Consider the following 26,704-nt stretch of genomic DNA (forward strand, 5'->3'; position numbering starts at 1 on the left):
AGGAGAAAAACTTAAAAAGAAGACATTTAGATGGTTTTGGTTTTAATATTAGGCCTACCTCTCATCAGACGAGAAAAATCCCAGGATCTCTGAGTTATATGGAAAATATTATAAAAAGCAAGACAGTTCTAACGCTATATAAAATGGAATTGCGATAAGGATACAGCTGTTTCTTTTATTGATACCGTATCAAATACGGTCTTGAATAAGGGTGTTCTTAGGTGAATAAGGTCGCAAGGACGTTCTTGAATAAAGGTAAATAAGGTCGTCTTTTTTCGAATATCCGTCCAGTACTGATGAAAGCCTGCCTCGAACCAACAGAATGCGCATAGACTATATCAAAGGCTGGGGTGTCCATGATCATAGGTGCGAGTCCGTATCCAGAGGGGTTAGGGGGTTTGAACCCCCCTCTCCCCGCAAAAAATTTATATATATCTATGCTACTATTGCAACTATTAACAACTCACTACAGAACCAAACCACCTGAGGCCAACACAGCTACGCAAGCTCCTCCTCCGTTTCAGACTATTCAAAGCCTCCGTATCCAGACCGTATCCAAAGGGTTAGGGGGTTTGAACTCCCCCTCCCCCTAAATATATATATATATATATATATATATATATATATATATATATATATATATATATATATATATATATATATATATATATATATATATATATATATATATATATATATATATATATATATATATATATGATTTTTGCGGAAGGGGGTAGAGGTACACAAAAAAAAACTTTTAAATCGTATCAAAAGTGTTTATATCCTTTTTTGTTACGTTTTTACAAGACGGACAAACATTTCAGGGGGGAGGGGGTCGAACCCCCTGGATACGGACTCGCACCTATGATCATGAACACGCCCTTTGAGATAATCTATGCGCATTTTGTTGGTTCAATGCAGGCTTTCATCAGCACTGGACGGATATTCAAAAAAAGACGACCTTATTTGCCTTTATTCAAGAACGTCCTTGCGACTTTATCCACCTAAGAATGCCCTTATTAAAGAACGCCAAAAAATTCATTTATATATATATATATATATATATATATATATATATATATATATATATATATATATATATATATATATATATATATATATATATATATATAGCTAACACAGCTAAGCACGCTCCTCCTCCGTTCCATTCTATTCAAAGCCTCTCATACATGGGTACACAAAATGTCTTTGAAGTACCGAGGACAGTGAAAATGTTATGACTCTTTGAATTGGTCAAGTGAAAACTTGGACAATCATACATTTTTGAAATATTAGGAAAAATCAGGAATCAAGTTTTCAATGAAAAAGACCTTCGTGTGCAGTTATATAGTTTTAGCATTAGCGTTCGTCAAGCTAAAAAAAAGCCTTCCTTTGATGGCCTAGTTGTCATTTGAAGTCAATAGATTGTTAGTGTCTGAATTTTTACGGACGGTAAGCGTTAACAAATCTAACTATTTAGTTTTCTTATATATTTCACGTTTCAAACGTGGCAACACTGACGAAAATGGGATATGGCCCTTTCAAAATTCTGAAACGTCCGAAAGAAAAATATTAAGAAATGGCGGTTTTCAGGTGCAAATAGACCTAAGGTTGGTCCAAGGTGGCAAGAGATGTTTAATTTTGATTTTCTTGGCAATTTAAGCCTATTTCCGGATGGGCTTAGGGAAAAAAACGTCTAAAGACATTAGGTAACATTTGATGACGAAAATATTTCAGGTATTCGTCATTATCTGTATGGATTATTCCTATGAATGCAAACAGTAAAGAATTAATTAAGTCTTTTGACATTGTATTTTTGAAAATACAAAAGGGGACTTTTTCCATCTGAACAAGTCAATTAAGTTTGGCTTCACCAGTTAGACTGAGTTATTTAATCATTAATCAGTGAATTCATTGGAAGCAATTAACGATAAATGAGAATAAGGAAGCATGCTAGATCCTAGGATATGCGCATGGTACCTCAAAGTATTTGTGACAACACCGCTTTATTTTGTACTTCGAAGTGCCAATACGAAATAATACGATGTACGTTTGCTCTTGCTTTTTACTATAGGCGTACATGAATCCAAGCCTTATGGGAGGGGAGGGGGTAGACCAACCTTTACTTTTTACAAGATTCAGAAAAGTGTTCTGTATCTTCGTCGTAATTTGCCTATTTTTTGCATTTTTTTTTGTTTTAATTTCGGTACCCTGGAAGTAAGTTCCTGCGAAGGCTATGTGCTTAATTCATCATAAAAAGTTCATCTATAAAAACAAACAATCTTAGACATAAGCCTTAATATTTGTATATTCTTAGGTTTTAATATTGATTAAGTACCAAAAAAAGCCTTTGCAAAACAACAACAAATGTATGCATTTTTGTTACTTTTTTATGAGTCGGGTGAAAATTTCGGGAGGGGGGTCACACCGGTTAACCAACCCCCCACCCTACCCTGGACACGGTCCTGCTTATTAGTCTATCAAATTGCAATGCTATAATAGCTGAATAGAGGGTACTTTCTTTTTTCGATTCTAAATACGAAGTGATTTATGGGACGAGTGGATTTTAATATGGAAATTATTCAGCAATTAAATGAAGTAATTAAATGAAGCAATTAAGCAATTAATATAATCAGTGTTGGCTCCTGTTCACCAGACTAATACTCGTAAAAGTCTCATGTATCAAAATAGTGTCCAACTTTTAAAAGTTTTGTCTACTTCTTGCCAAATCAATTACGCGGGTTGAGCTACGACTTTTTCTAAAAATCTGGATATGAGTCAAGTTCGTGATGAATAATTTCACAAGTTAAGCTATTATGTATAAATGGAGCCTTAAATTTGATTTCTTATGAGATTGAATGTTCAGTCAAATGTTGGTCGATGGGGTGCCCACTTCAGCAAATCACGTACACCAAGTGGCTTGATTTCACTTTTAAATAAATAAAATTAATCTGATTTTAATTTTTGATTAAAAACTGAGTTTGTTATATATATATATATATATATATATATATATATATATATATATATATATATATATATATATATATATATATATATATATATATATATATATATATATATATATATATATATAAAATAGGGGGAGTCACAGGTAAACATATGATGTTATTCAAATAAAAAGATGATGTAGGATTAATTAATAGAGATATTGGCCAAAATATAACTTTTAAAAATTGATTGGGTACCTTTTAATTGGCTATTCGACTTCAGTACCCTTAAAGTACCAAGAAAAAATAAAAAAATCTCCCCCTTGGTTCATCTTACAACTATTCATAGCCGAAAATTCCGGGTTCTAAAGTTTTTCTTTCAATTGTTACAAAATTATGAAGCTTCTTCGGTAGTACCACATTTTAGTCAGTGTTGCCCCGTTAAACCGTGAAAAATGAATAAGTAAAACTGATGAGTTACATTTGGCAACACTTTTCAACCGTAAAAATTCAAACATTAACAATCTGTTGATTCCCAAAGCCAACTGCACCTTCAAAAAAATATACGCTTTCCTAAACTGCTTGGCCCCATTTATGTTTAACTTGTATTTTTTGATGAAATTTCATATGTCTTTTTTTAAATTTGCCGTTCGTTTCTACTGATAGCCGCATTAATGCATCTTTCACAGCAAACATTTAATTCCCGAATTTCTGATTTTGTAAGAAATATATTGTTGTGTAAATTTCCACTTAACCAATTCAAGCAATTGGATTTCATTTTTCACTGTCCTTGGCTGTTTTTGTTTTTCACTGTTTCACTTTTCACTGTTTTTGTTTCGAAAATATGCTTTAGAAACTGTTTTCTTTTAAGTATTGGCAAATCTGACAAACTATTGGTAATTTGGAAAGCGCTTAGGGGAATATATATGACTTTTTTTTATTTGAGGTTGCTCTAAATGGGTTTCTTAATTTCAAACTGGCCTTTTCCTTGTCGAGATTAAAGTTACAAATGTGAACAGCCGGTGTGTTTTTGGAGCTAATATTGCCAATGGAAATATGGCCACTAGAATCCATCCGCAGCGAAATGTGTCGCGGGACCATGTTAGTCGGGACCATGTTATCGCTACTTCTACTCCGGGTTTTTAACCGTCATAAAGATAGATGAATTTATGTTTCTAATCTAGAGGAAAAAAAAATTAACGCTAATGGTTTTTTAATTAAATTTCAACTCGTCCAAGGGATAGGTCAATTATTTATAATTGTCGAGTTTTTTTTCATATAATTGTCGATCATTTTGTAATTTTTTCTTAGTCAAATGCAGTGACATCGATTAACAGAAATTAGGGAAGGAGCAAAGGGAGGGAGGGGGGCTCAATTATTTCTATAAACATATAAAAAAACATCTTTTAATGAAAATATCAGGTATTTTTCAAAATCTATGGAGGGGCAAATAAATCTTGGCCGAAGCAATACCCCCCCCCCCTATTGATACCACTCGTCAAACTGCTAAAAAAGCTTTACGTTAGCGGCTTTTCAGTTGAATTTTAATTCGTCCTAACAGTAAGTCTATTTTCTTCACAGTCAAATGGATAAAAAACAAAATTTACTCTTGTGACTTTTTAAATGGATTTTAAACCGTTCGAATAGTAGGTTATGTCCTATTTTTTTCCAAATCAAAATATTTTTTGATATTTTCTAATAACGTAAATATTTAAAAATATGTTTATAATATAATAAAAAAGGAATAAAAACATATAATAAATACATAATTATATATTTTATATAATAAAAATATAATTATACCAAATAAAAATATTTTTTTAATAACGATTCACATTACTCACCTTTCAATTGTTTTAATCCAACTTTTTCGCTACCGAAGGGCAGAGTGACTCGAAGCCCGGGGGCGACTTGACACCAAAAGTAAAAAAAGGTTCTGGACTTACCTAGTTGTGTAACAATGCCTTCTAAAAGAATCCTACATTATATGAGGCTATTATATGAGATTATTTAATTGAAGTTTTGACAAGATGAGGATGTAAGAAAAGAAAAAAATTGAAATTTTGTTTTGAGCACTGAATTTTGCGTGTTCATTTAAATGGCGTCTGAAGTCCAGACCATTTCTTCTATAGGCCAAAGCCTATTTTATTTATTTATTAGGGAACATGAAACTATCATGTCTTTTACTTCATCTGATAAGCTGGTAGTTACTTGAAGTAAATTCCAACCTTTTTAATGTCGTAGGGGGGGGGGTGACTTAAGACCACAATAAATTGTTCTTATAACTGATTCGCTGTGTGTTGAATGGCTATGGCCCCATACATTGGAAATGACCAGAAGCAAAGGACTGCGGATGGTATCGCACATATAACATTAATCTAAGTGAACAACATGCTGGTGCTACCTACGAGGATTTATGACATTTTACCGTTTCTACAGAAACACAAAATTGGACTGTTTAAAAGAGCAATCAATGACTAATTTTGTTACACTGGAATCCCTCCCCCCAAAAAAAGTTAAAAATTGCTCTTCAGTTTTATGTAAGTGCAGTTGCTTTAGAACTATTTTTAAATTTTTTTTTATGAATATTTTGAACCTTTCAGGATTTTTTTTTTAATTTGGCTTTTACTCGGTCAAATTCTGCAATAAAAGGAATACACAATGTCAAAACGTTCCATTTTAGATGTGGTTTTATCTGACCCCCGCGACTTGATATAGGGAAATATAGCAAATTAGCAGCATTGAAACATATGAGCTGGTTCCCCCCCCCCCCCCCCCATCATATGGGGTGACTTGATACCATATTTTTTTTACCTCTTGCAGTTAAATAAAAGAAAAAAGATATTTCACGTTTTTATTTGCCAAGGTTATGAGGTAGCCCTATAGCAAATGGATCTCTGAAAATATTTCAAGTATAGCAAATGGATCACTAAAAATAATTGAAATATAGCAAATGCATTACCAAGAACATTACAAGTAGAGCAAATGAATCATTAAAAGTATTTGAAGTATAGCAAATGAATCAATAAAAATATTTAATCAGATATGGTTGAAAAAAAGAAAAGAAAAAAGTGGGGTCAAGTCAGCCCACTCTACGACAGTGTCAAAATCATAATCCTTGGGGGGGGGGCAATGTTGGAGCTGATTTTCACAAGACAAGTAAAAATGACATTAAAAAATGAAAAATCAGCCATATTGCCATAAAGGCAAAGGCACACTAAAGAAAACTGATGTGTTTCTGTAGATGCTTGAATTATGTAGGTTTATCTTAGTTTTGACGACATTTTTGAAGACACTAAATTTCAGCTGGGGGGATGGCATATGCCACCCCTACCCCTAGCAAATTATGCCCCTGCTCTACGGTAGCAAAAAAAAAAACAACTTTTTGACTAGCGAACACCTAGTCAACACTTTTCGAAAAAAAACACTATTTTCAGATTTCCTCATCCTGAAACGAAATTATATGTATGTCCCTATGGAAGGACATTTTTTTTCTTATTTATCCATTGCTGCGCTTTTTTTTTTTTTTTTTTTTAGTGAACTATTTTCATTGTAATTTTTTAATTCCAGCTGAGCAAAGAAGTGGATGTGAGGCCTGTGCACAGGTTGAAACGTATGAAAATATTTTGGATCATTTTTGCAGCTCGGATTTTGGTGAGTTTATTTTTACTAAAAAAGATTGTTTTAATCCTCCAGTCAATATTACAGTATTTATCAGAGGTGGTTTTAGGAAAGGGACAGAGGGGGCGCTTGCCCCGGGCGCATAAATTTTAGTCGGCGAAAAATTTCAAATAAATAATCTAACGTTTATAATATAATTTTTGAAATTTTATTAGAAAAAAGTAGAGGAGCAGTTAGAAAATAAAAATAATTAATACAATATTAATTAACTAATAAAACGAAGGAAGTTTAACTAATAACTAAAATAATCAAATTAAAATATTTCTCACAATACTCTTACAATAACCAAATCTGATATCTAATCTTAGGTTCCTTGAGCTGTGCCTAAGAAGGTCGGGTATGTGTTCTCGTTGAATTAAATGAAATTTAAGAATGTAGGATGCGAATTTCACCTTAAAAATATCAATAACGTGAAATAACGTCTTTCGAATTACCAAACAAAATCTTCCACTGGCCTTAAGCACCTATGACAGAAAGTAAAGGATTCTATTTTAATAGCTAAATTTAAGGAATTACTAATAATACTAACAACTCACTGCAGCACTGAACCGTCTGTGGCCAATACAGCTACGCACGTTCCTCCTCCATTCCAATCAATACGAGGCTTCCCTCTTCAGCCACTCTCAAAAGTTCTAGCTTTCTTTAAATACTTTCTTATGGCTTCTTCCCACCACATTGGGGATGACCTGCTTTTCGTTTGGCCCTGGATAGAGGGCCGAAAATTATCTCATCCTTCATCCGCAAAACATGTCCAAGCCATCTCAACCTTTCTCTCATTATAGCCATAGAAAGCGGGTTAGAACCACATTTTTCGTTCAGCTTACTGTTTAAATACGGCCAGTCTGATGTTTCAAAATTTACTCTCTACTTAGGCTGCCACTGGAGTTCTACAATTTCCCAAGAAAAGTCTCAAGAGGAGCCCTAGTTTCCCCGGCTCAAGGCGTCTTTTAGAGGGGGGCAGTTACCCCCCCCCCCAATAATGTGGGGAGAAAAATTAGTATATATCCCATGCCCATTGACTATCCGGATATGGACCCCTCTCCCTCCCCCAATAAAATGCTGGAGATTCGACCCCGCCCCGGCTTGGTCCACTTCAGTAATGAACCCCCTAAATTTCCCAGTAGAGGTAATCAGTGGGAAGAGATCTTACTTCTCTTAACTTTATTTTTCTGCTTAAATTTCCGTTTTTCTTGTCTAATCAAATTACTACGATCTTAGAGCTCACTGGTCTCAGTCATTTGTTTTTTTTTGTCCAACAGGACATTAAACAGAAGATTTTGTAATATCCTCCTCTAGGTACTTAGTCTACTGAACAGAAAAAAAAATGAACTTTGATTTTCTACAAAAAAAGAAGAAGAAAAAAAAGTCGGAACAGTGCAGATAAGAAACTTCAGATTTTCCATAAGATCGCTTTCTGTCAAAAGTTTATAAAATCTTAGCAGATGGATTAGTCCATTAAAAGGGACTATATTTTCATATCTTATCTGATTCATTTTTTTCATGTTCTTTCTATACCCAGGGGCACAAATTGAGCGAGGAGGGATAATGCCCCTTCCCCCAGCATAGATTGCCCAATAGGACATTAACCAGAGGAGTCTCAATATGTTTTCTTTAAAGTCCTTACATAACTGATCAGAGCAAATTAGCTTCGGTTTTCTAAAAAAAAAAAAAAAAAAAAAAAAAAAAAAAAAAAAAATAAAATAAAAAAAAAATGCAAAATTGAAGAAAAGAGATATCAGATTTTCTTGAATCGTTTTCTTTCGAAAGTTGAAAGATCTTAGCGCAGATTTACTAATAAAAAAAAATGGGTCAATTACTTTTTCATGTCCTTTCTATACCCAGGGGGCATCACTTAGGGAAGGAGGGATAATTGCCTCCCTAGATTTGAGCACTCCCTGAATAAAAAATAACTTCTTTGTTATTTTTATTTAAAAACCGAAGAAAACAAAATTCACCCCCCTAGACTTTGAAAAAATACTTCTGTAAATTAAAAAAAAACTTTCCTCCCCCTAATTTTCATGAATTAGCGCCCCTGTCTATACCTAGGAGACAACAACTTCTGCACGTTTTTGTAAAATAATGCTATGATTCTAAATCACCAGGTGTATTTTGTCTGTCAAGAAAACAAAAGCCAATATCTCTAGTAAGAAAACAATTAGACCAAGAGTTTTACAGATTCACACCCACACGTAAATTGTCAAAAGTAAACAAAAACTTAAGTTTTATTTATTGTCTTATCGTGTGGACAGACATAACTTGACATGAGTTCCTTGTCAGATTACTAGATAGGCTTTTCAGATATTGAATTTTGACACGTTTGGGCGACAAGTGTATTTCTCAGGTAAGGATCTGTCTGAGGGATAGTCTCTCCAAACCTTGATTGATTATAATGATGATTTAAACACTATCCCCTTCTCCTTTGGGTTTTTAGGTTCTTACCAGGAAGATGTGTCAGCTTATGAATGAGAGAATTAAGATCTAAATACTTAAGGAGACTAAATGTCTGTCTCCCGATTTGGCGACCTGAGGAATCAAAATAGCTAAACATATTCATCCAAATGAGGAGAGTTGAGTATTAAAATGGGCAAACTCTTTAAAAAGTAAGTTTCAGTACACTTGGGGTCCTATTTTCAAAGTTCTAAGGACATTGAAACTGAAGTCTAATTTTTTGGATTGTTTAAGTGGTAATTTACGCAACCATATACATCTTAGAAAATTAGGAAAAATCGGGAATTCAAATTTAACGGAAAATGCCTCCATACACATTTATGTAGTTGCTGATAGTAGCGGGCACCAAATTTAAAAAAGGAAACACGGGTAAAAAATCAGCAAAAAATCAGCTAAATCATATGGCATCAAACAGCTTGAGAAGACTTTGATTTCCTTTTAAGGTGCAGTTAGCTGTCTTTGGGATTCAACGGGTAGTTAGCAATTGAATTGTTATGGACGAAAAGCGTTGCCAAATTGAATTAATTAGCTTTGGTTAATTATTTTCATAGTCAAACATGGCAACACTGGTGAAAATGTACTGCCCTAAAAACTTCATAATCTTGTATGAATAGACCTAATATGGGTCCGGGGGCAAAAAGTACTTTTACTATTCGCAAAGACCTCATTGCACATTTATGCAGTTACTGGTAGTAGCGGACTCCAAATTTAAACCAAGGAAACGTGGTGAAAAAGGTGTAGTTAGGTGTCTTTGGGAATCGACAGATAATTAGTTAGCGATTGCATTTTTACGGCCGAAAAGCCTTGTCAGATTTAATTAATCGGCTTTGTTTATTTATTTTCATCATTTAACGTGACAATGCTGCTGAAAATGTGGTACTGTCCTAAAAACTTCACAATTTTTAAACAACCAAACAAAAACAATTCTTGGAACATTGCGGTTTTCATGCATGAATATACCTAATATGGGTCCATGGGGGGGGGGTAATAATGTTTTTACTATTCAGCTTAATATTGTTATTAAAAGGAAGTATTATGTCTTAGAACAGTACAGTAACTGCTAAATATCTCCAGTGTAGGAATGAGCCAAATTGTAAATTGAGCCAAAAGTCACCGTGTTCACTTTTAGAAGAGGCATTTTTTAATTCTCCGATTGATTTCTCCTTATCCCACAGGCAAACTACTAGTTTTAGATACAGGGAAGCGTCAACTAGCAAAACTAGAAAAACTTAAAAGAAATTAGTTTGTAATTTATTAAAAATCGGATCTTATTTAAAGCTCTAATTTTGCTGGACCTAAACTTAAATTATGGGCGGACCTAAACTTTTGGTGGACCTAAAATTAAGTCAGCAGTTTATTTTGTTTCTATACTTTTTTATTGAGTATAAAGTAGTTACAATAGGCTAACTAGTAAAACATAGGCTAGTTAAAAAAAACCTAGACAACTGAATAATATTGCACTGGAAAAAAATGGCTCTTGTACATGCAATACAGTGTAAAGCAAAGGGAAAATAAGCAAGAGAAGTTGGTTTAAATTATTAAATTTAAGATTTTTCTGATTGAGGCTAGATGGCATTCGTCGTTTTCTCTTAAAAATAACCATGAGTTTTCTCTTTATTTGTTTCCCTGATGGTAAAATATCTAATTTTATGAGGCTATATTTTTCAGTGATAAGGACGAAGTTAAAACGGAATGGGAAAAAAGGACAGTTAGTTACCAAAGGATTTAAAGTATTAAAAGCAACCTCAGAGGTCCGTGACGACCTGAAAATCTCAAAGCGACAGCTCCAATTCCCAACATCTGAAGGTTGCTGCGAAGAGGTTGGAAAGGGCACAGGAGCTACAAAATACCTACTCATGGGAGAAAAGAAGAATGGAGAACTTTTTCCAACGTTGATTTTACCATGGACTAAACAATCAAAGGTATTAGTTTCAATTACGTTTAAATTAATTTAGATCTCTCTGACGGTCACCAAAATATAGCCAAATCACCAAAATATAGTGGGGGGGTATTTTTTTCATGAAGAAGAAAATTAAAAACGTGTTTATCAAAATCCGAGGGGGGGAGGGTCGATTCTTATTAATGATGATACAAGAAAGGTATTTTTCAAATCCCCCCTCCCAATCGGCGTCACTTCAAAAGGAAGGTTTTTTAGATATCAGAGACACAGTAAAAAAAGCCGGTTTAAAAAGCCCCATTTGCTATATATTGGAAAAAATATTTTGGAAAGGGCTGCAACTTCCAAGCTTCTTGGATACCTAGTAATATCGGTAAACGGACTGAACCAATCGATTGCTTATACTAGTTAAGGATGGTATGCAGGCTAGGAATGACACTTTTTGCTCAATGATAGCCTACCGGTAATTCAAACTAGGACGATAAAATGAATTAAACACAAGCGGTATAGTTAAAATCCAATCGGTATGATGAAGTATAGTTGGTAATTTTGGTTCGAGAAATTTACTTTGGAGAGGGGGGGGGGAGTTACAAGAAAACCTCCTCAACAGGGAGGCAAGAGGGAAGCAAGAAAACGTAGACTATTCATATGTAAGCATGTACATGTAGGCACGTAACAAATTTTAATTTATAATTTGAGCAGGAAGTTTCCAGAAATAAAGAAAATTTGTGATTTCAGGAGGGACCCGTGCCCTAAGCCCCCCTGCGTAAGTCCCTGTTCAAATTTATATTTAATTTCTCAAAACCCGGACCAATGACGAGTAAGGCAATTCATTTCTTTACGCAGGACGGTTCCAGTATCTCTTTTGGGTTTCAAGCCATTCATCTTTTTTTTGTTAGTACGTTAGCATGTATTCTTAAATCAGTAAAAGAAATATTTTGAAAACAAAACATTCAAAAATACAATTAATTTCTAACTTGCCTTGAAACATAGATAACCACAGGAGTTTTTACATTGGAACTGAGTTTTTACATTGGAGTTTTTACATTGGGGGGGGGGATGCCAAGAATTCTCTTCTGCGAAAGTTTTGAGTTAAAACTTTTTGTATTTTCTACAGCCCATTTTAGACAGTACCTAAGTTTCTGACGTGTTGACTAAATCTAAATCCCAAAAACCTATTAGCATTAAGTGAATTACGGAGTAGTGAGAAGTATTAAATCTTAAATGCATATTCAACGACACCATTATCAAACCTACTCTATTTCCTGCCTTTACTTCCACAATGTGTCAATAACATCATGCATTCAAGATAAACAATCTCTAATTTTTCATCTCTAGTTATTATTAGCTAACTACATAATAAAACCCTAAATGTCCTTTGAGAGTAATGAACTCGGCAGTTAAAACTGAGGCCGTTTCCAGGGGGGAGGGGTGCCGGGTTTGAGCCCCCCGCCGAAAATATTTGCCCGATTCGTAAAACGTAACAAAAATACATAGAAATAAACTTTTGTTTCGTTCTTCAAATTTTTTTTTGTAAACCCACTACCTCCTGAACAAAAATGCTGGATACGCTCTCCAAGGCCGTACCCAGGATTTTTTTTGCGAGGGAGTTTTACTCAAAAAAAAATTCGGGGCGGGGGGGAGGGTTACACAAAAAAAGGCATACAAAATTTGTTTATATCCATTTTTGTTACTTTTTTTCGAGTCAGACAAACATTTCGGGGGGGGGGGGTTCAAACCCCCTAACACCCTCTGGGTACGGCCTTGACGCTCTCTGTTAAAACTAAAACATACGACTGTGCAGAAAGCCATAGCTTCCTATCTCGTAATGCAAACAAATATTGAATGCAACTGAAGGCATACTCAAGCTTAACAGATTATCGTAGGCAAGTGCGGTACTAATTTTTTTAATAAGACAAATATAACTAATACATAGGTATATATAAATATAACTATACATATAAATATAACTGAGACATAGAATTTTGCCCAAAACCAGAACAGCACAACTTCTTATTTCATAATGCAAAAACGATTCAACGCGGACTCACTGGGAATCACTCTAGTGCATTGGCGAATTTCTTTTTGCGGGGGGGGGGAGGCAAGGAGGGACAGTTTTCCCCCCAATAACTTGGAGAAAAAACTATTATATAACCCACGCCCCTTGACTCTCTTGATGTAGATCCCTCTCGCACCCAATAAAATGCTGGAGCTACGCCCCTGCTCTCATGCCTTCTCAAAAACTCACTTAAACACTCACTCTTGCGGCTACTAAGAATTATAAATATAAATAAAAAAAAGCTGCACTTCACCTGAGGTGGTTGTACGCTTGAAGACACTTGTTGCGCTGCCACTCTTGCAACTACTGAAAATGATAAATGTAGAAAAAGAAAAGCTGTACTTCGATTGAGGTGATTGTAGCCTTGAAGATGCTTATTGTGCTGCATCAATTTATATATGCACCACTTTACTCCACATATTCACTGTTGCAGATAATGAAAATAATAGGTACAAAAAAAGAAAAGTTACACCTTGATTCAGGTGATTATAAGTTTGAAGACACTTGTTGCGCTGTCACTCTTGCAACTACTGAAAATGATAAATGTAGAAAAAGAAAAGCTGTACTTCGATTGAGGTGATTGTAGCCTTGAAGATGCTTATTGTGCTGCACCAATTTATATATGCACCACTTTACTCCACATATTCACTGTTGCAGATACTGAAAATAATAGGTACAAAAAAAGAAAAGTTACACCTTGATTCAGTTTATATATGCACCACTTTACTCCACATATTCACTGTTGCAGCTACTGAAAATAATAGATACAAAAAAGAAAAGATGCACCTTGATTCAGGTGATTGTAAGTTTGAAGACACCACCCTTGGAGCGGCTTACCTTTCCGAATTGTTTGGCTTATTTGAGTTTCACTTTGTACGTATTTGCAACTGTTTTTGTATGGGATTTTTTTCTTTTCTTTCTTTTTGTTATACTCCATCGTCATACCTTGTATTTTTCATAAATAAATAAATAAATCAATTAAAGAGTATATTTTCTCTTCTTGAATGAGTATCTGCAAAGTTATAGTAAATTTGTCCAGTTTTGTCTCCCGTCTGAGGGATTGAGCTCAAACTTTAAGGGACAGTTTTGTTAAAGGGAAGGGGGTGTATCTCAGGCCTTCAAACCAACTCTTCGTGATAATTGAAAATTAAAAAAATACTGAATATTATCCTGAGCCCTATTTCCCCTTAGAAAAAATTAAGGTCTTAATATACATGTACCTATGATTACAACTAAATCTAATTTCAGGCCATTCGAAACGCTGTCAAAAAATTCAAGTCTTTTGACTGCTCTGATCCAAAGATTGTGTTCGCCGCTGAAGGAGTTGCGCCTATTCCAAATTTGCCGATCAAGGAAAGGAAGAGGAAGAAGAAGGGAGAGAGAAAATCCATCAATAGCAAGCACTCATCAATGAAAAAGCAGAAGAAAATCGAAATATCAGCTACTGCTACACCTAAAGTTCCACTTCTTAAGAAGAAAGCAGCAAGCCAACAAAAGTGAGACTCTTTCTATTAATTTTCTATGAATTGTCTATAAAGTCACCTTTTCTGATTTAAAACAATCATAGAAATAAAAAAAAATTTAAGGATAGATTCGGCGAAATCTTGCTATTAGATTTCGCTCTTAACTCGGAGTCATGCTAAATTTCTAAAGTACCAAATACTACTACTAGCAGCTCACTACAGAACCAAGTCACCTGAGGCCAACACAGATACGCACACTCCTCCTCCATACAATCAATTCAAAGGCTCCCTCTTTACACCCTCCAAAGAAGTTCAAATTTCCACTCCTTTCTTATGACCTCCCCTCATCCGATTTAAGGACAATTTTGGCAATCTGTCATCTTTTATCCGCAGAAAGTGTCCTCGCCATCTCACCTTTTTCTCATTATAGCCATAGAAAACTAGATTGAACCACATTTTTCTTACAGCTTACTGTTTGAAATACGGTCAGTCAGACGGGTACCCAAAATAATCCGTAGGAAATTCCTCTGGAAACATCTAACAAATCCTCCTCCGTTTTTCGGAGCGTCCACGCGTCAGAACCATTCTTAACTACCGTCATCACTCGTGCTTCCAATATTCTAATGTTGGTTCGCAGACTTATCTTCATATTCTTCCAAACTTTTTGTCCACTGTGAAAAGACACCCTGAATCTCGGCTATTCTACTTTTAACATCTTCACTACATTCACCATCCTTACTAGTAATACTACCTAGGTAAATGAAGGCATCCACTTGATTGATGTTTTTGTTGCCCAACATTAACTCTATTAAAACAAAAATATTTTTGTCCCCTAGACTGATTGTTTCAATTCATTTGGTTGTTTCTGCTATGAAAATTTTACGGCAGTGTCACATTTTGTCAGTGTTGCCACGTTGACGTCTGAAAATAATTAAGCACAATCTTTCGATTCCTAAAGACAACTACAATTCAAATGAAAGCTAAACTATTTAGACCGTTTTGAAATCATGGTTGTGATTTCTAGATTTAACCCTACTGCTTCAGTTGCGTTTATACGGTTTAGCAGGGAATAATAATAGCAATTTTTCGTTACTTTTCTATATTTTGAAATTACGACCATGGTTGTCATGGTTGACAATGTAAAAATTTTGTTTGACTCCTGGTTAAGAGAATTCTTTTAGTTTTGCAGAATACTGACATCTACTTTATTTCTATTTCTATGGCAAAAATTTAAAACACATCATATTCAAGCATTTTTCCTTTTACCCTAGTAACGATAATATTGCCATTTTTTCAACAAAAACAAAAATTCATGTTTTCACGAGAAATATTGCTAATGTACAATTGTTAGTAAATAAATCCGTTTTATCGATTGTTGATCAATTATAATCTGTTTACCAAAAAAATCCGAAAATGAATGAAAGCCAATTTTTCTCTCCATTTATTGATGTACCTACAGTCACTGAAAGCCAAGGTCGTATCCTGGGGGGGGGTTTACCCGGTTTGACCCCCCCCCCCGAAATTTTTGACCGACTCGAAAATAAGTCGAAAATTAGTAAAACCTAGGTAAAAATCAGTAAAATTAGTCGAAAACTGAGTCAAAATTAGTAAACCCCCCCTCCCAAAAAAGTCAAAAATTAGTAAACCCCCCCCTGAACAAAAAGCCTGGATACGGCCCTGCTGAAAGCTCTATAGTTACTTGGCAAATCAAGAAACAGACCTTTGAAAACCATCATAAGTCATACTAACAATATCGATTTTCACCCTCACCTACAACCCTCAGGTCATATTTTGGACGATCATAATTTTAGAATTTTCCCGAATTCTTACCCTTAGCCAAAGAGCATAGACAACTTGTAAGATCGGAATCTGGCACTGGTGTCGACAAAAAAAGAAGAAAAATTAAAACCCCTAACGTCATCTAGCAATTGGTGCTTCTTGGTATTTCTTCAAGCTTTGTAATTGTGTTTTTTTTTTAAATTGAGATTATTTCAGAAAAAGTATTGCAACTCTAACAAAAACTATTTTTTATTTTAGGAATGGTGGAAAGAAGGGCAGGAAAGAAATGGAGCTAAAAACTTATCACGAAGACAAACTTGAGTGGAGATAAACTGCAATGAAAGTGCGCGTCTTGAATGAAGATCTCTAGAACAGTTTTTCCCCATGATCTACACTTAATTCATAACACTGCATAACTAGAAGAACAGACAAAGTGCACAGCTTCACAAATGATTTAGAGGTGGGGGGGGGACAAAATGTATTATTTTTCAAAGTCTAAGAATGGGGCAAATTTTTAATTTTTTCAATAAAAATACCAAAAAATGAATTTTTCAATGAAATACCCAAAAAGGTATTTCTCGAAATTAAGGGGAGGGAGGGGATCTGAAGGGTAAATTTTCTCATTTTTTCAATGAAAATACCAATAAAATGCATTTCCAATTAAAATACGCCAAAAGGTATTCTTTAGATCTAGGGGGGGGGGGGGGAATAGTATAGGGGATAGTTTATTTTTTTTTTATTATTTAAAAAAATTCACAACTAAGAACTATTTAGTTTTTGTACACAAAAACACCAAAAAAAAAATAAACCACCTCAAAATCTGATTTCAGTGTATCTTTATAAGTTGCTCCAGGAAGGGGTGACTTATCTGTCTGTACTGAAGATTGAAAAAAAGGGAACATGAGAGATTACTTTTCAATATTTTCGTGGCAAAAACAGTGCTTCAGTTTCCGTGCTGTAGGCATGTGACTTATTTTTTAAACCAATCATTAAGCTTATGCCAGAAAAAGAAGCCAATAACCGTGGCCTTTTAAAACCTGATTGATTTCTGTGTGAAATTCCAAGTCATTAAAACGAAACAAAGTTTTTAAGTTCCAAGATCTTTTACAAGTAAACTCTCTATATCTCTTCGTTGAAACTCGTAAAATATTTTCAATGTGATGAACTGACTAAAAGAAGTATAGATGAAACAAGGTCGTGCCCAGGAAGGGCTACTGGGTTTGAACCCTCTCCGAAACTTTTGTTCGACTCCTAAAAAAGTATCAAAACTGCGTTATTAATAAAGTTTTGATGCGTTTTGCAAAGTTTTTGATACTCCTCGAACAAAAATACCCCCCCCCTCTTAGAACAAAATTTTGGATGCAACCTTGATACGAAGTGTATAGAAGTAAATAAATCAAATGACAGGTCAATTATGTCAAAATATACGGAAAACATGAACTATTTTGTAATAAACCTTAAGATTTTCGTAGAAGACTCCTGCCCCCCCCCCAGCGTACACGTCGGTATAGAAGTACCTCTGAATGGTGTTCTGTGAATTTATAAAAATAATTTCTAAATACCTTCAAACCCGTGAAGCTAGGCTATAGTCACAGCTATAGTCACTTAGACGAAAACTTAAATAGCATAAATAATTTTACTTTTATAAACAAAACTTTAAAAACAAACTTTTTTTTTACTAACAATTGTATAAATTATTCATTTTATACACAGTAAAAAAACGATCATGGGGAAATAGTTCCGAGCCTGGAATTGAAGTTAAAAGTTAGAGAATTATGTGAATTATAATTTAGTTTTGCTAGATTTGCTACCAGTGATTTCGATGTGTATATAAAAGTGTTATTAACAGTTAACTTATTTTTTTGTGATTTATTCTTTGACTTTACTCATATACAGGGTAACGCAACGCTTCCTGGACAGGTAAATTTTGGATCCTTGATTTCACCGAAAATATTTCAGCATACACGTCGTAAGGATAGTTTGAATTGAAAGACCTGATTGTTAAAATTGGTTGAGTAAAAAGTTACATAACCATATTTCTTAAAAAATAGGACAAATCGGAATTCAAATTTCAATGAAAAAGATATGCATATGTAGTTTTCAAGGCCGTATCTAGGGAGCGGGCGTTTGCCCCCGCCCCCTTGAATTTTTCTCAGACTTGCAAAAACGTAACAAAAATCCATATAAACAAATCTTTGATGAATTTTTAGTTTTTTTGTAAAAAAAAAACGAAAAAATACCCCCCTCCCCCTGAACAAGCCGTGTCACATCATCCAAAGCACCTACAAAAAAAATAAGATATATTACTTATTATTTCATTTACAAGAAAACTCCAAGAGGAAGAAAGTTCTCCCTCATACATTCTGAAAGCATATATTACCCCAATATAGCAGAAAAATCAAATGTGCTTCACCAAAGGCTTCATAATCCACGTTTGACAGTTTTTCTCTAAATTAATGCTAATTCTTAATTAGTTTCTATAATGCTAATTCTTAATTACCCATATTTTACTAGACTAAGGTTTTCTTCTTCTTTTTTCACATCCGAACCAACTCATTTGATGTAAGATGTAATATTAAAATAGAAATTCTGAAGCGCAGGCAATTAATTTTTTTTAGTAAATATTCTATAACCAACAAGATCTTTGATTATAATAGACTTCAAGAAACTCCGAAACACATGCTTGAGATTCATGCAAATGATCCAAAAAAATTATCTGTATGCCAGCTTATAATATAGGCCCCAATTTAGAGTATAAGCCGATGCTGCTAGGCTTATCCCCCCCCCCCCTCCCCCCGTACAAAACTCCTGCACCAATCAATTTGTGAACTTGTAGTTTTCCTTTGAAAGTGTAGTTGTCTTTGTTAATCCATAAATTGTTAATGTTTTAATTTTTACGGACGAAAATTTAACTGATTAGTTTTATTTTTATACTTAACGGTTCAATGTGGCAATATTGGCGAATGCATTTTGCTCCCCTCCCTTCCTCTAAAAAATTAATCTTAGAAAATTGCTGTTTTTAGGTATGAAAAGACCTGGAATGAGTCCAGGGGGCAAAAAATGTTTTCATTTGGATACCCTCAGTACTTTAATTTCTCAACCAATTAGAAAAAAAGTAATCAATCAGCTCCCTAGCCTGTCTATACAGTTGTAATTTCTCTTAGTATAGATGACGCATTTGGCAAATACAGTTGTCTTTGAAAAAAAAAAAAAATAGCATCCGTCCAGCAGTGAAGACGGCCGAAAAGCGGTGCGATACCCATATAAAACAAAATAGTTGTGTGTATGTTGTGTATATTCTGTTGTAAGCAAGGGCGTATCCAGGATTTTTGTTTGGTGGGGAGGGGGTACAATTTTTTTTAAAATACATAAGAAATTTGTTTATATGCATTTGTATCACGATTTACAAGACAGGCCAAAGTCTCGGGGAGGAGGGAAGGTTCAAACCTGGTAACCCCTGGATACGGCCGTGGTTCAAACCATCATTTAAATGGCTTACCTAAAAGCAATGAAGTATAATAATAAAAAAAAATTCTGACTTTTTTTTTGTTGAAAGCCAATTTATTGGCGTGTAATCCTTTAGTATTGGTGTTTATTCTTTTATGCCTTCGATATTTTAGATTTATTTCTTGACGGAATTTTGTTTTGTATAAAGACTGTAAATGTGAAATGTGAGCTTTATTATTGTATAAATTCCTTGGTGGAAATAAAGTATTCTTCGCTTGTTCATTAATATGAGTTTGGAAACTGAAATAGGTTATTCAGTTTTATTCGCCTTGCAAGGTAGCGAAAACATTTAGAATTGAAGAGCTCAGCACAGAAAATTTAGGTTTTGCGAGCCTTTTTTTAGCATTTAGCAAAGATTATGGGAAACGCAAAGATTTATGTTGTATTTTGCACCTTGGACCCAACAACCCAATGGCTACCTACTCAATTCTCAATCCCATCACTAAAATAAGGGAGTATCTAGAGAATAGAGTGGGAGGAAAGGGAGCTTGGTGTCATCGTTGGCGACAAGTTGAGACACTCAAAGAAGCTGCCAAAGTTAAGCTCCCGATCGAGAATCCGTCAATTTTGCTTCTCAAGATTGGCAGCGCAATAGCGCTGCCAATCTTGAAGAACAATGTTGAACAATGTTGGCACGATGTATTATTTTTATTTTTGATTTGTCCTTCGATACGTCCTTCCCAGGCAACTGGCGAGGAATCTGCATGCTTTCCATACCTAGCAAATTTCTGACGCACATTTTACTGCAGAGAATCAGCTCGCAGCTCGACAGACAACTTCGCGACGAGCAACATGGATTCAGACCGAACAGTTCATGTGCAGACTTGATATTCACCCAACGGCTACTGACGTAAGAAAGCAGAGAATGGTTCTCCAAACTCTAGATGATATTCATCGATTCTGAAGACGTATTTGACTCAGTAGAGCGCCAAAGTCTGTGGAAAATCCTGTTGCATTACGGAATCCAGAAATAGAAAATTTAATTGATTTCTACGTTTTATGAAGATAGAGAGTGATGTGTAAAGACACCAGATGGCCAAACTCGTTTCTTCCGCATTCTGTCAGAAGTTAAGCAAGGTTGCGTCTTGTCACCGCTACTTGTCGGAATTTTTCATTGATTACATACTGCGAAGTACAAGCACAGACGGAATCCAGCTGAATCCAGAAACACGCCTCAGTGATGTAGACTTCGCTGACGACATCGTCGTCCTAGAATCATGCAAGCAAAGACTACAAGAACTCCTTGACAAAGTGAGGGAGAGAGGTGGCCATGTCGGCCTAAAAATAAATAATGAGAAAACAAAATGCATGGCTACCACAGATTCTTCCCTGAGCATCACTTGCGGAGACCAACACATAGAGCAAGTAGTCCATTTCAAATACTTGGGAAGCATAATAGAAAGCACCGGATCGACCCCAAAAGAAGTGCTCACAAGAATCAGCCAAGCCAATGGGGCCTTCAATAGACATCGGAAAGTATGGCGGTCCCAAAGCTTCTCTATACGGCTAAAGTTACGACTCCTCAATACCAATGTTATGCCAGTGCTGCTTTACGCTGCCAAAAACTGGCACGTGAACCAGGAACAAGAGAATAGAATACTTGCTTTCGAAAACACACGTTTCGGAAGAATTCTCAACATCCGTTGGCAGCAGAGAAAAACAAACCAACCCATCAGTGACAAGACTGGCCAGCCTCTTGTGACACATATCATAAGAGTCCGCCGTTGGAGATACCTTGGCCATGTACTACGTATGGACAATCTCCGACTACCAAATGCAGCGCTCCATTGGCAGCCATCGGGTCCACGCCGCAGGGGCAGACCCAGAAACACTCTGCGTCGAACGTACCACACAGAACTCCGTAACCTGCACACATCAATCAGTGGGAGGATATACTTGCAGCAGCAAACCTGCGGGAAGATTGGCGGCTCCTTCTTGATGCCCTGGGTGCCTCTGGAGGTACAGGCGGATCTAAGGTCTAAGGTAAGGATTTGTTTTTAGACCCGGACACTTCGTACAGACGGATCATTTCCCCAACATCCACGCCACGCCTATCATTTCCCCAAACATACCTAATCAAAATCTTAAAATAGTCATTTTGTCAGCTTAGTTGAAAGGTCCGGAAATTATGTCTTTGAGGATGACAACCTCCCATAGCCCTCAAGACAAGGGTTCTATGTTATGCAACGGGGGCGTATAAGGTTTTTATATAAGGTTGGTCGTATATACTTCGGAGGGGGCTTATTGGATTAGTAATCAGAAGTTCTAGTACCTTTTTCAGAAGTCGAAGTGATCAGAGGGCAACTACTCCCCACGCGTCGTGTTTTCCCGAAATAAATCCAATAGAAATGTGCACTGTTAATACAACTACCACTGCTACATTTACTAGTTCTGCTACTACTATTACTATTATTGCAACTACTTGCAAGGCTAAGTGCATTAAGAGGAAAAATTCAAGAAGTATATGAATATATGGGTTGTCAAAAGAACATATCAACAATGTCACAGCAATGGCTAATTGCATTGAGTTGAGCACTAATACTACTGCTGTGACTACTATTACAACTATGCCTAAGGGTATGAAGGTGACATTTTTAGACAAGTTTTAGGGGGGAGGTTAAACTGAATCACAACACGCCATTCATATGCAGACTGTCAAAAGGGCATATCAGCAATATCTTAGGAACAGTTTTGTGTTTGAAATTAAAACTGTCAAGGCTTGTTATAGGGGATGTTGAACAAACCAAAAGACAATATTTGCATCATAATACTACTGCTCCTACTACTACTGCTACTACTACTACTACTACTGCTAAAGCTAAGGGCATAAGGGCAAAAATTTTGGGCAATACTGAAACTGTATTGATCTAAATCAAAACGCACTATGCCCACATAGGTTGTCAAGAGGACATATCAACAAAGCTTCAAGAACGGTTGATGGCATTAAGTTGAAGCCTTCATAATGTGTTGAAGGGGATGCTGAAAAAAAAAACCAAAGGAGCTATTTGCATACTGCTACTGATGCTACTACAACTATTGGTACTGCGCAAGCTAAGGGTATTAAGGCGAAACTTTCAAGGAATATTTAGGCAGATACTGAACTAAATCAAAACGAACTATGATCACGTAGATTGTCAATAGAGTGACAAAGCAATATCACAATAACGGCTTACATTATCAAGTTAGACCTTTCAGGGTAAGTTGTGGAGGATTTTGAACTATCCAGAAGGCACTATGTGTATACTATTAATACTACATCTACGGTTACTGTAACTAATGACACTAAGGGCATTAAGTTGAAACTTTTAGGGAACGTTTAGGGGAAGTTTCAATTAAACGAAAAAAACTAACGCATGCAGGTATTAAAAGGGCATATAAGCAATATCGTAGGCAGCGCTGCTCCATCATAGCTCATTGATATTTTAAAGGGGCTAATTGGAATGGAAATTAAAAGGTATAGAGCCCTTTTTAAGAGTCAAAAGTTATTGGAGGATCCGTAAGCCCATAATTTTCCAAACACTTCCAATCAAAATTTTAAGACAGCCATTTTGTTCAGCATAGCTGAACGGTTTAGTACCTATATCTCTAGGGTTATTGGGTAGGTCAACCCCTCAAAGTTATGCAATTTACCCATTACGCTAAAAAATTAAATCAAATTAAATCAAAACACGCTGTGTGCATGCTGGTTGACAATAAGACATCTCAGCAATATTACTAGAACGACCGAGGGTATTAAGTCCAAAGTTTCGGGGCTACTTCTATTACTACTTCTGCTCTTAAAATGTAATTAACACAAGAGAGTGCAAGTGTATCCAGGTTGTCAAACAGAAGAGGTAGAATTTTCTTAGGGAATGGTATCAAGTTTTGTTTATCAGGTCAACTTGCGGAGGTATAACTATATTAAACCCTACTATTTGTGTCAAGATTTTCAAAAAGGTGTATATTGTTGAAAATTGTTGAAAAGTTTCTCCAGAATACAAATAGCAGGCCAAACTATAAATTCTTAAAGAAAGACCCGAAAAGATTTAAACTATTGTTTTCTTTTTTCCTGAAAAGGACTATGTTAGTATAAAACAAAAAGAAATTAATTAAAAAAACTTCCCATGAAATAAGTTTTTCAAAAAAAGCAAAGAACTCCATTAAACCAAAAATGAGCAAAAGTAGAATCAAATAATCTAACAAGCGTAAAATTTCCACTAATCAGCATCCATAAACAAATGAAAACCAACACGAACAGAAATTACAATAAATAACCGAGTCAAACTCAAAACGAGCAGAAATTAACACAAGTAGAGCTCACAACCCCTATGACTTCTCAAAGCCAGAACATAATTTGCACTTTACTGAAAAAATATAAATGAATGCGCATTGTCAGTTTAATATACATATGCTGACATTTATTCCTTAAAATCTTAGTAAGTTTTGATTTATTAAAGTTACAAAAATGAAAACATTAATTTTTTTTTATCGGCCGCTTCAACAATAATACCGGCCTTGGTTTACTCATACTCTTTGTATGTATATTTAAGCAATAACTAAGGAGAAACACAAAGGATGAGAAATCGTGTTTTGTGATGGGGGATTCCGATAGTATTTTGCAGCAAAATACTATGAAATCAATAAAAGAAAAGGTTCATGGTTGCAATAATAGCTGCAACCGGACTGTAACCAAGAGGGGAGTTGCCCGATTTGAAACCTTCCCCCACCGAAATTTTAAGTATGTCTCGTAAAAAAGTAACAACAATCCATATAATTTTTTTGTTGCGTTTTGTATTCCCCTCCCCCCAAAAATACCCCCTCCGCCCTCCCTGAAAAATGCAGGATACGGCCTTGGCTGCAGCCTAGTAAAAATCTAGCCGGATCTAACCAATCTTTACCAGCTCAATCTAGGAAGTCCTGATCTTCTCTTTTCCCCTAGTGGAGCCTACGCTGCCCTATTCTGATCTGTCTTACTGTACAGCTGCGACACATGGCTTTTAAATCCGCCGAGGCACTTGGCCTCAGTACTTTCAAACACAGATGTCTGAGGAGCATATTGGGGTCTCAGTGATCGAATCCCAATCACGACTATCTGCCAGAGAATGTGACCAGATTAGGATACTGCAGCTCTCATTCGCTGCCACCATTTGTCCTGGTTCTACTATGTTTGCCAAAGACCATGCAACTTTAAAGACAAAACTAAAGCCTACGCTACAAATCAGTGCCTCATTAGCGAAAACATCATAGAGAGCAAATCAAAAGGGCACTCGACACCTTTAAGTCTGATCTCCAGCTAATTAGCGGTTTTTGGATACATGGTTGCAAATGAGACCCTTCATGGCTCAAAATCATCACTCCATTAACCCAAGACATTAATCTCAAGAACTCAATAGGTAAGATCATGTCATCAAGTGGAACTATTTAGCTGAACCAAGAACAAGTAAGTACTCGAGTGGCAACCTTGTTTACCATGCTCTTTACTTTGCCAAACTCCCATGATCAGGTTTCTAGGTAGTTTCTTACAACCTCTTTTCAGTCCAATCTAGGAAGTCCTGATCTTCTCTTTTCCCTTTTGAGGGCTATAATGTAGCTATGCATAAGATGCTAAAATCGTCAAGATGATATAGAGGAAGCACAATGTAATTATAAAAACTATATGTATATAAAAGCTAGACGATTCTGAAAACATAGTGATCCTCATAATTAATTTCATATTGTATATATTTTACATTATACATCAGGCTTACCTAGAGTTCTAATTAAGCTACATTAGATCACTATCCAACATTAGTTTTCCAAATTGTCCGGTCCGAAAGGCTCTAATGAACTGTTCAGCTGCGTGCTTAAAATTAGGATAACTTCTCTTTTCCCCTGTAAAATAAAACCACTCTTTTAGTAACCAATTCATTCATTTCATTTAACTCGTAAAATAAAACCACTTTTTGAATAAACCGATTCATTCATTTCATTTTACCAGTGAAATAAAAATATTATTTGAATAAACTGATTCATTCATTTCGTTTCACCTTTAAAATAAAATCATCGTTTGAATAAACAGATTCATTCATTTCATTTCACCTTTAAAATAAAACCGTTACTTGAATAGAATGATCTTTTCATTTCTTTTCGCCTGTAAAATAAACCACACACTGAACAGACAGATTCCTTCACCTCGTTTCAACTGAAAAAAAAAGTTTAAATACAACAGGTTTAAACTGGCGGTTTTACCTACAAATTGAAATGGTCTGAAAATGATTGAAACAATGGTTTGAGCATAAAAATTGTATGTATCAGGCACGTAGGAGGTGCCTTTTTTTGGGGTTCAATAACATAAAAACACATTCTATTCGATAATTTCAATAAGAAGTACCCAGAGTACCGGGAAATCTTACGATTTTGGGGGAGGGCCAAGGCGTTCCTCAGGCCTTCCTTGATTCGTCCTTGCTGGCCAACCGTCTAGGGCTAAGCGAAAATCAGGTCACCCAGGGGGGGGGGGATGGAGCACCCCTCTACTCTGCCCCCCCCCATATGGGTGTCCATGCTCCAAACCTAGAGCCTTTCGAAAACCGTAACTGACTATTGATTCAATAATAAGATGGTGTTGAATAATAGAACATTGCTAAACATTAGCGTAATTATATAGTGTATCAATAATAAGATAATATTAAAAAATGGAACAGTGTTCAGCTTTAGTGTTATTAGTGTTATTGTTACAGCTAAAGACAATTAAGACAACAGTTGTATCTAAAACCAAGTGAACAGCTGAAGAAAATTAAGCCACCAGTTGCATGTAAAATTATGCCGACAACTGCGGACAATTAAGCCAATAATTGCAAGCAAAACTGAACCATTAGCTGCGGGTACAACAAAACCAAAAGCTGCAGGCGATTAAGCCTACAATTACATCTAAAACTAAGCCAAAAGCAATAGACAATCA

At 35.5% G+C, this 26,704-nt stretch overlaps 2 protein-coding genes across 4 annotated transcripts in view; one reads left to right on the forward strand and one right to left on the reverse strand.

The window, feature by feature from the left end:
* The window catches only part of LOC148944122 (secreted frizzled-related protein 5-like), a 33,342-nt gene extending 16,601 nt beyond the window's left edge, over positions 1 to 16,741 (forward strand). Inside the window, exons 2-5 of the mRNA XM_089100516.1 lie at positions 6,525 to 6,608; positions 10,752 to 11,005; positions 14,288 to 14,535; positions 16,540 to 16,741. Of these exons, the coding sequence (XP_088956642.1) occupies positions 6,525 to 6,608; positions 10,752 to 11,005; positions 14,288 to 14,535; positions 16,540 to 16,612 (659 nt within the window). The 3' untranslated portion in view covers positions 16,613 to 16,741. The remainder of the gene's footprint in view (positions 1 to 6,524; positions 6,609 to 10,751; positions 11,006 to 14,287; positions 14,536 to 16,539) is intronic.
* LOC148944123 (mitochondrial GTPase 1) overlaps positions 12,751 to 26,704 on the reverse strand; it is a 104,670-nt gene continuing 90,716 nt past the window's right edge. For 2 of the 3 annotated variants that reach the window (XM_089100521.1, XM_089100517.1), the window contains one exon: positions 25,392 to 25,638. In XM_089100521.1, the coding sequence (XP_088956647.1) occupies positions 25,532 to 25,638 (107 nt within the window). In that variant the 3' untranslated portion in view covers positions 25,392 to 25,531. Of the gene's footprint in view, positions 13,700 to 25,391; positions 25,639 to 26,704 lie in introns of those variants that run through there. The other variant, XM_089100518.1, reaches the window with a different exon arrangement.

This window comes from Artemia sp. Qi Xiang Cuo, chromosome 14, assembly GCF_049724085.1.
Source record: "Artemia sp. Qi Xiang Cuo chromosome 14, ASM4972408v1, whole genome shotgun sequence".
NCBI classification, from domain to species: domain Eukaryota; kingdom Metazoa; phylum Arthropoda; class Branchiopoda; order Anostraca; family Artemiidae; genus Artemia; species Artemia sp. Qi Xiang Cuo.